This window comes from Rosa rugosa, chromosome 2 (assembly GCF_958449725.1).
Source record: "Rosa rugosa chromosome 2, drRosRugo1.1, whole genome shotgun sequence".
Taxonomy (NCBI): Eukaryota; Viridiplantae; Streptophyta; class Magnoliopsida; order Rosales; family Rosaceae; genus Rosa; species Rosa rugosa.
In genome coordinates this window covers 60,649,263-60,658,937 of record NC_084821.1, presented here as the reverse complement: position 1 = coordinate 60,658,937, position 9,675 = coordinate 60,649,263, and the positions used below count along the sequence as shown (strand labels likewise).

Sequence of the window (9,675 nt, the reverse complement as noted above, 5' to 3'; positions counted from 1 at the left end):
CACAAGTAATTCTCAGTCCTTAGAACACCAAGGGCTACGGCGGATCCAATCTGAATTCCGATACCATCAACATTTCATTCAAACTGACCATTGTATTATCCTCCCTTATGTTGCTAGCTATAACAAACGAAAAAAATGAAAAATACAGAGCTTCTGGTGTCCAATACATTTCTGTGTCTTCCCATAAGGTAGGCTACCATGTTACATGCACCCATTGTCTGCTTTTCGAAACCATGATGGTCCTAATTTAATAGTCGTTGGGAGTTCTTGGTGCCCTTCACTTTGCCAAAAGAACCTGATTCCTACAATCATTAGGATCACTCTCCTTTTGAGCCTAAATCATGACCTTCTCCATGTGACAATATCAAAAGGAAAAAGAACCTGTCTACCACACTACCGTTGCTCCTTGATTCCATCTATATGGGGGGATGTAAATGATTGTGGTAGAGTACTATCGTACTACAAAGAAAGACTGATGCCATATCTAACTTTTGCAACCGTCTTTCATTTCATGTATACACAATCACACATTCGGCAGAAAAGTGGACAGAAACACTTGGAATCTACTCCTCAATTTATTCGAAGTAGGACTAACAAATCTAATCCTTGGTGCAAAGACGAAAAAAAACTATCGGATTGTGTCTTTAATTTAAATTTGTTATCAGAATTTTCCTTGCTGTTTTTATTTTTGTTAGAGACTTTTACCGACGAACATTTATCATCATACGTGTTTTATTTATTTATTTATTTTTCTATGAGAGACTTTTGAATATGATTGAATTATCGTCAAAGGTATGTTCCTTTTTGTTTTATTCTTTATGAGTGACTTTTATTGACGAACATTTCGTCGACAAATACCTATTTTTATTTTATTTTTTTATTTGTATGATAGACTTTAGTGGACAAATGTCCGGTCGTTAAAGGTATGTCAAAATCTTCAACAAATTGTTCGAAGACCTTTATCCATTTTCATTTTATTTGTGTGGCCAATTTTCCCTCCTCCATAAAGGCTTGAGGCCTGCCACACCGCCCTTTTTCTCAAAAAAAAAAAAAAAAAACTTTTTTCTCATCCAAGTATTAAGCCTGATACATCCTGTGGGTTCTACACAAAAAAGACTTATTATGAGCCCAATAAGTCTTTGTCCTTTGGATTCGAGTTTCAGCCCACCATTTGGATTTTCCAGAAACCCACAAATGCCACATTGGCCCAGGCCCACATTTCCACTGGTGCTGAATTGAAAATGATAGGTATATCTAAATTGATCAAAGTTTAGGGCGCCAATTGAGAGATCAGTTATCCAGTATTTGAGACAGTGAGGATGGCACTGGCAATGGCAGCCATAGCAATAGCTTCACCAAATCCCCTGCATTCATCTCTAACTTTATCAAATGCCAGAGGCAGAAGAGCCTTCTGCACAAGACCAAGAAGAAGAAGAAGAACCCATTCTCTGATGAAGATTACTGGGTCCAGTCTTGCTGATGGCTCTGCTCTTTTTCAAGCAGCCCATTACACTGTATGGGTTTCATTACTTCTGCTTTGTTATCATTTTGGTTCAATCAATCTTTGAGCTTAAATATTATGAATAATTTTTAGGGATGTGTAGCACTCTTAAAAGAGTTAAAGGAGTGATCTTTATTGTGATTTGTGAATGAAGTTTACAAATTTGCTTGCAATTAGTATATGGAGAAACAGAAAGCAGGAAACTTTGTGATTTTTATGTTAAAATGGTGAAGGTTTATGCTATTTGGTTGTGGAATATAACATATATGACATAATTAGGACATTTCTCATATGGGATCACAGTATATATAGCTTCCTAGTGGAAATTGGAGGTATGTCTTGTCATTTTGGCTGAAGTAGTTGAACTGTAGCTCACTAGTTTAGCAAGGAAGAAACTTGAATATCGAAATTATGAAAAGCTGACAATAGTTATGTCTATCTACTTGTGTATTGCTCTAGTGATATCTGGATGCTTTGTATATGTAGGAACTAATCGAAGGAAGATTCATATTTGACTTTCTAGGTGGATACCTACATTAAAAGTGGTATGGTGATTGGGTTGGGGTCTGGTATAGCTTCTGGTATGGCCATGCAGTATATAGGTCTGCAACTTGGAGCAGGTGCTTTAAAGGATATAGTGGGGATACCGACGTAAGTATGCATTCTTTCATCTTGTCTGATTAGGAATTTACAGTCATTTTTTTCTTTCTTTTGTTATGCCTATAATTCTTGGGCTCCAAAATCCCTCTAAGTGACTATGCAAGCCAGTGATGTCCTGGATTCCTAATATTTATTGAACTTGGTATATCTTAACTGGTGGAACTGAGACAAGTTGAGGAAAAGGAGTATTGCTTTTCTCTTAAGCAGGTCTGTAGCATCTGCAAGTGAGGCAGCAAAGGCAGGAATTCCATTGGGTCACTATGAGGATAGTTCTCAAGTGTGTACATATTCTAAACATCTGAAAGTTTCCTTTTTCATTGAGTTTTTATTTTATATTTTATATGCTTTAGAGGGTTATCCTTGTCTCTAAGTCCAGAAAACACACCAGTAATTGCCATGTCTATGCATTCCCTTTTTGATTCCACAAAAGAAAAAGTTACACCTGTATCGAACAACTCTGAATTTGTCACGACATGAGAACTGAAAATGATATGCTAGCTAGGTTGTACAGATATTATTAGACATTTTCTTGACCCAATGTGCTATGTACCCCATTCAGTGTGATCAATATAAGATACCCCCTAGAATGATCCTCAGTAGGATATCATTTTTAACTTGCTCCTTTGTAGATTGATTTTGCATTTGATGATGCTGATATTATAGAAGAAAGGACACTTATTGCTGTCATTGGGAGAACAAGATCTCAGGGTGAGGAGTCAATCATCCAAGAGAAGGTGAGTTAAGATAATATTGTCTGTCCCTAGCATAGCAAATTTCTCTAGCCATGTAAATTTTTGTGTAATATTATTATATTTTTCACATTTATTCAACTTGCAAGAATTGATATATCAAAGTTATGCTTCTTAAGATGAAGCCTGCAATTTTTTGTCTTTTTGCTTGCAGACTATATTAAACGCAGCCAATAAAGTTGTCTTCATAGTCAGAGAAAACCAGTATAAATGTGGTATGGATGGTTCTATTCCAGTTTTGGTGAATCCTGTAAGCGGCTATGCTCACCATCTGTTTTACTTAAGATTTCAAGTACCAGAATAAGAGAATGATTTTCTGAACAGTTAAAGTAATTTCAGCTCAACTGGATGGAAACTGCTGAAGAGATTGATGACCTGTTTTTAGGTGATGCAGAGGTCTGCTTCTATACTATGAAGTCAATATCAATTATCAATTTTCCTTGCATTTTATCATAAGAAACAAAGCACTTGCCACTTGTTTTTCTCAGTAAACGGGTGATTATTTCTCAAATCTTATCTCTTTTTATAAGAATTTTGTATGGTTTCCTAGGAGGTATAAATAGTGAATAAGAAGTGAAGTGCGCGATACTTACAAACCGAAAGAAAAGAAAAAAGTTTAAAGATGAATATAGTTGTGAGTAACAAGATGTAGCTCTACTCTTCTAAATAGAGTGTTACCCTTCACAACCCAGCTTTCTCTTTTACTAAGCTCTTATTCAACAGATCTAGTCTTATGAACCTTTGAAGCATCATAAAAGAAGAAGCAACTTGCAACATCGTGTGGATTATGGTAGTCTCCACAAAAGTTCTCTGATTATGTTCAAGAAGTTGTAGAGATACTTTTGGAATATAAGTCTTGGTCACTGATAGAATAGACACTATCAGATTGTTAGTATTGCTAGTTTTCAGTGTTTCATTTAAGAAGCAAATACAATTTCAGAATTGGAAATTGTTCATGAGACAAAGGAGTTAGCAATATAAATTGATGTTGCAGAACCGCTCTCATCTTTTCTAATGGTATCTCCTTTGAATCCTTTTGAAGGTATGGAGGAGACCCTCAGTTGGGCTGGCAGGGCCTCATGGTGGTCCGTTCCCTCTAGTCACCAGAGAAGGCCATAACGTTATTGATGTCATATTTACATCTCCAATTCTAAGCCTTGGTAGGTCTTTCAATCATGGTCTTTTCTTGTTTTACTATATGCTTCTGCAGTTGATGACAAGTTTGCATGTCTCTTTCTGAATTGTAGCTGAAGTATCAATGAGCCTTGATAATATTGACGGAGTCATAGAGCATGGAATCATTTCCAAGTTCCCGTTAAGTATTTTGATCCCTATCACTTTTGCTTTTCAGAATTTAAAACTTTTGAATTGTGACAATTAAGAGATGTTTTCATCCTTGTGCATGGTCTAAAGTCTAAACTATGTTGCTTAAGTAGTCTATTAATCAATTTAGTAAAATATCGCATTGGTTTAAGAGTTTATCATTCTTGTAATTGTTATTGTAACCTTTTCTTGTCCAATAATAATGATATATCATGTTGATCATAAATGAAATTTTTGGATAGAACGTAATGTCTAATTATGATCAACATGATATATCATTATTATTGGACAAGAAAAGGTAACAATAACAATTACAAGAATGAAATGACATTTCATAAGTCGATCTTATTGGGATTTTTAAGTCATAGAGCATATTTTAGTTTCCAGAAGTGCATTCAACTGCAACAAATGGGGGGAAAAAAAACTGATACTTACTGAGTTGCACCTTGTGATTAGTGAGTCCATATAGACATCTCAAATTCTTGTGTTCACAATCAGAGATCCTATACTTGTTTAAAAAAAGTATTATTTTACATAAGTATCATGTTGATATCTTGGAATGTCAATTAGGTATTGCTATAACAACTAATTCTTGGTCTCGCGTTGAATTACAGATGCACTGCAGTAATTGCTTCGGAAAGTGGGCCGTCTGTTGTTGATAATGTGCCAAAGAATTCAGTAAAGGAACCTTAATAGCAAGAGCCTGCATCACATACTTACGTGGCTCTTCGGTTTTTTTTTTTTTCCCTTTCTACACACATAAGCCTCTGTAGAGATTTTACTGTTATCGACAACTCCCATTTTTATTATGTGCCTTTCTCATATGGCTTTAGTACATATAAAATCGTACCCATTCTATGTATATAGTACACGTTTGTTTGGTGATAGGTATGGAACTTGTGTTAGATGAACCTACCAACCAGCATTTTGAGAAACTGGGTCAATAATATGTGATTCAGCTGAGCATATACAAATAGAGGAATCTTCAGTCTGACAAAATCAAGTATATAATATGTTTATTTTATTATGCAAAACTTGTTCTGTTTGAGTAAAAGAGTTAACGTTATGAATTCTTGTTTTTCTTTCTTTTCTTTTTTGTTTGGACAATTATGAATTCTTGTTTGTGTTTGAGCTTTTTCAGGCGCAATGGAAACGTGATGCTTTCTTTTAGGTTTGTCATTTTCGTATGTCCTGTTTTTATTGGGGCAGGGGGACCTGTATATGACTATTTGGCGTGTATACACATTAAAAACCAGTGATACTGATTGATAGGGTCAAGGTATGTTTGCTTAGACAGTTGGACTAAAACAGGTGAAGCCAAAATGTTAAAGAGTCATAGATGTAGGCGAGATGTTTCAAGGAAGATCACAGTTAAGTTAGACATCAGTTCTTAAATCTTGAGCATTCAATACAACTCTAAATTATTAGTCTTTTCTATTTGATAAGACTATTTCTTAAATAGCCGTAATATTCACATCAGTTGCAGACTAAAATATACAAGGCACATGTGCAAAGAGCACGCCAAGGTTGACTGTTGCCTAGTCTTCCTACTCCTGCGCCAAAGTACGACTAAATTGCTGGGTTAAGTCTGGTCTGGTGTGTCTACTATCTAGTGTATGATATGACCTACTTTGAAAAGTCCGACTAAATTGGCTGGGTTAAGTCTGGTCTCGTTGTAGTTGCATTTACTTTGGTCATTTGGTTGATGAATGAGCATACAGGTATTTACTGTTTAGGTTAACTTCTCAACTAATATTCTGCCTAACAGGTACTACAGAAAGATAGGTGTTCTATATTTATTGCGTGGATCACATAATTATGATCCAGGGATTATATATAAATCGATTGTTAGTGGGTATGAAGTCACATTTGATCAAGATCTATCATCAGGTTTTAATAATAAATATCCAGGACATGACTAGTCGTGGTTTAGGCTATTAGATTTTTTTTTTTTTTTTTTTTAGAGATTACGGCCATTCAGTGAATGATACAGACATGTAAAAATGTTAAAGAATATTAGAACTGATCTTGTCATTATTATTATACTAAATATCCTCTATACATCTTAGTTTTATATTAGAGTTATGGTTTATGTTTAGGATAAATGCTATTAACTACTAAAGTTAGAAGTCTAATTTTCATAATTATATTTAATCTTTTTAGGTGCATATATTTCCTCCTTTGAGATAATAGAGATCTGAATCGAGAACCTCTCGACAGCGGTCTAATACATGCATCTCTTATAAAGTAATCCCTCAAATACTTGTGAAAGTTTGAATTTTGATGCCCTTTTGTAATAGCAGCTTCTGTAACTCTTTGCATTAGTCTAGCTGCTCTAGCATCACTAATCGTTCTGTTTCTATTTTCTTACCACCAACTTGGACAAGAAATTAGTTGGTCAACATCAAAGTGGGAAGTCAACTTTAGCAGGCCAAGAATGGCAGCTGCTACAGTCAGCAATCAGGTGATTTATGTGGGACTCGTATTTTAGTACATGAGATGTAGATTCAGGAGTTTTAGTTTAATAGCTAATGATGTTCTGTAGATCTATATTAATCAATTGAGGATAAAAGAAATAATTTTTCTTTGTTCCCACAAGTTGAGAAAGTAGCTTTTGCAATTGTAGCAGAACATGGAGAAATGTAGAAGGAGCTTTTTCACCCCTAACTTTCCACGTTATAACAGCACATTTTTCATGTTTTACTTATTCTAATTCTGCACAAAGTGACTGATGCCTAAGCACAACAGATATACCAGAAAACGTGTCTGAAATAAATATTTATTTTCTCTTGTAATTTCACAGAAGCAAAAAAAAAAAAAAAAAAGGTTACAAATTGAAAAAGGGCTATCTAATTTGGTTATGATACTGCAGTTTCACCATCCAGAAAACTTCACAAAAGTCCCTGATCATGCCTAGTGACAAGTAAGGCGAATTGGAAGTCCTTTTTCTGGGGTAGGCATCATATCACCTGTGATCTTTTCCTTGGGAAACACCACTTCCCACTTGAACCTCTTGACCACATTGTGAACAAAAGTCAGTATTGCAAGCCTAGCATACTCTTTTCCAGGGCACATTCTTGGTCCTCCTCCAAATGGAACAAATGTGAATGGTGGGAATGCGCTTATGTTATCGTATCTTGAGGGGTCAAACTTTTCTGGGTTGGGGAAGTATTCTGGGTTCATGTTTGTTGTGCTGACAGTCCAATATACCTGATACCAAAAAAAAAAAAAAGTCAGTTAGCTACTTAGTTTTTATCAGAGATGCTCATTTTAAGTCGCAAATAAAGATGATGATGAACAAGGTTTATACCTTCCAGCCCTTGGGAATGGTGTAACCGGCATACTCGAAATCGGTCAAGGCCTCTCTGAATGTTCCCTGAAGTGGTGGAGTGAATCTCATAACCTCATTGATGACATTCCATGAGTACTTCATCTTGTTCAAGTCATCCCATTCCAAAAGTTGTCCAGGCTTTTTTGACTCTGCAACCTCCATTTGTTCTGTTTTCATAATCACAACACAAAACCTCAATTAGCATATCATTAAAAAAACAAATCAATTTGATGAATTGGGTTATTAAGTTGTGAAGTGAATTACCTGCTAGGACCTTGGCATAGATGTCAGGCCTTTCTCCCACATACTTCATGAAGAAAGTCATAGCAGTAGCCACAGTACTATACCCAGCAGTCAACAAACCCATCATCTTATCTGCAATCTCAGCCTCAGGCATGTGTTGCCCAGATGGGTCACTGGCCACAATCATATGTGTCAGAATATCCATCATGGGTGCTCCTGATGCCATTGCAGCCTTCTTCTCCTGGATCACAGTCTTTAACTCCTTTCTGATTGCATCAGCTGCTTTTGTTGCTCTGTAGAAAATGGTTCCCGGGAAGTTCACAATAAGTGAGTGCATCCCTACAGTCACATCATCAAAGTTCTCCACAAGCCTAGCAATCCTCTCCGGCTCATCAATCCCCAAGAAGAATCTGCAGGCAAGACCAAGAGTCAAAGTCTTGGCCAAAGGGTAGGCCAAGACCTGATTCTTGCCTTCCCAGTAGACCTTCATCTGTTCTTGGGTGATTGAGTCCATTTTCCCCAAGTACCTCATCAATGCTTCTGGCTTAAGGAACCCCGGTGACCTTAGTACTTTCGCCTCTTCGTCGCGAGCAGGCTGTTTCGGAGCAGGAGCAGCAGCTGCAGCAGCCTTGTATGACCTGAACATCTTCTGCATGGAGTGTGGTCGAAATGCAGTGAAGTATTTTTGCTCATTGGTGAAGAGAAATTTGTGTCCATTAGGTCCACAAATGACAGCGGTTTTCTCCCCAAGAATCTTGGTCTTGAAGATGTCAGGGGAGTACCTCTTCATCCTCTTGAACACAAAGTTTTCCGGCTTGCCAAAAAGAAACTCGAGAGTTTCTCCCACAATAGGCCACCCCATGCTGCCTGGTGGGAGGTTCTTGCCATCTTCAGATTTGAATGCGAAGAGGGCAAAGGCGAAAAGAGCAGCACCCAAAGAGAGAACAAGGTAAAGGGTCTCCATGGCTGGAGCTCAGATCTCAGTTAATGGTTTGCTGAGACTGAATGAAGTTGGGAAGCAGTGATGTTTATGGAGCTTGGGAAGTAAGAGGTTTATAAAGGCCAAAAGTCGTCAATGTTGAATATTCTTCTGCCTACTTAATTTATTTGGGTCTCCATTCTTCCATGTTGAATGTTCATAAAATGGACGTCACGAACTTGTTATTATTTTCCTGCAAACTAATCAAACATCATGGCGTTACATAAACTTGATACCCAGTTTACAGGTTACATCTTTAATTATGTTCAGTAGTCAGTATTTCAAATTAGTCAGGTTATTAAAATTGTTCATTTTTTATACAGTAAGAGAACAATAGAGACGTTTCTTCTAACTATCTGCTCTATCAGCTTTTAACTTTGACTTGTTTAACACGAGATGTCTTATAAGAGATTATATGTATTACTTTGTTATTGTTGTCTTTTCTTATAAAAAAAACAATAGACACACAAAAATTTGTCAACCTCTACAATACATATATTCGAGAAACAGTATCGATGTTTACAAGCACAAGATTACTCTAGCTCCGTGAGTACATAGAGATACCAAGGCTTGGCTTGTAGTTGCAATCTTGTAGATTCCCGCTGTAAATACTGCGACATATTTCTGAAATTATCAATGGTTTTAACTTTTAAATAAACTTTTGCAATTTTTAAGATCGAGAGTTGTTTAACTTTTGCTGACAAATGATGCCTTGCTCCGGCAGTGTATAGATGATTAGATGCCAAGGGTCGGCCTCAATCTCTTCATCTTATTGATTCTCCTCACGGTCCTCACCAACCAATTGCAATAAGTTACTGGTCATCCAATACATTGAAATGATCTGTACGTGGACTAGTCCTCCAAAAGTTTGTAATATTTGGTGCCAAAC

At 36.5% G+C, this 9,675-nt stretch overlaps 2 protein-coding genes across 3 annotated transcripts; one reads left to right on the top strand and one right to left on the bottom strand.

Moving 5' to 3' along the window:
- The first annotated feature begins 1,282 nt into the window (after window positions 1-1,282).
- LOC133732685 (probable ribose-5-phosphate isomerase 4, chloroplastic) lies at window positions 1,283-5,319 on the top strand. 2 transcript variants are annotated; one of them, XM_062160266.1, is made up of 9 exons: window positions 1,283-1,514; window positions 2,025-2,152; window positions 2,369-2,438; window positions 2,791-2,895; window positions 3,065-3,160; window positions 3,250-3,306; window positions 3,953-4,070; window positions 4,158-4,224; window positions 4,848-5,319. In XM_062160266.1, the coding sequence occupies exons 1-9, from the start codon at window positions 1,320-1,322 to the stop codon at window positions 4,924-4,926; spliced, it is 915 nt and encodes a 304-aa protein (XP_062016250.1). In that variant the 5' UTR covers window positions 1,283-1,319; the 3' UTR covers window positions 4,927-5,319. The 2 variants fall into 2 exon arrangements, with proteins under 2 accessions (XP_062016250.1, XP_062016249.1); XM_062160265.1 differs by having other exon boundaries at window positions 2,366-2,438.
- Window positions 5,320-6,984: 1,665 nt separating this feature from the next.
- Window positions 6,985-8,849, bottom strand: LOC133729003 (beta-amyrin 28-monooxygenase-like). Its single transcript, XM_062156475.1, has 3 exons — window positions 7,829-8,849; window positions 7,544-7,731; window positions 6,985-7,443 (listed from the first exon to the last, which is right to left on the bottom strand). Exons 1-3 carry the CDS (start codon window positions 8,769-8,771, stop codon window positions 7,147-7,149), a joined length of 1,428 nt encoding a protein of 475 aa, XP_062012459.1. The 5' UTR covers window positions 8,772-8,849; the 3' UTR covers window positions 6,985-7,146.
- Between the last annotated feature and the right edge of the window lie 826 nt (window positions 8,850-9,675).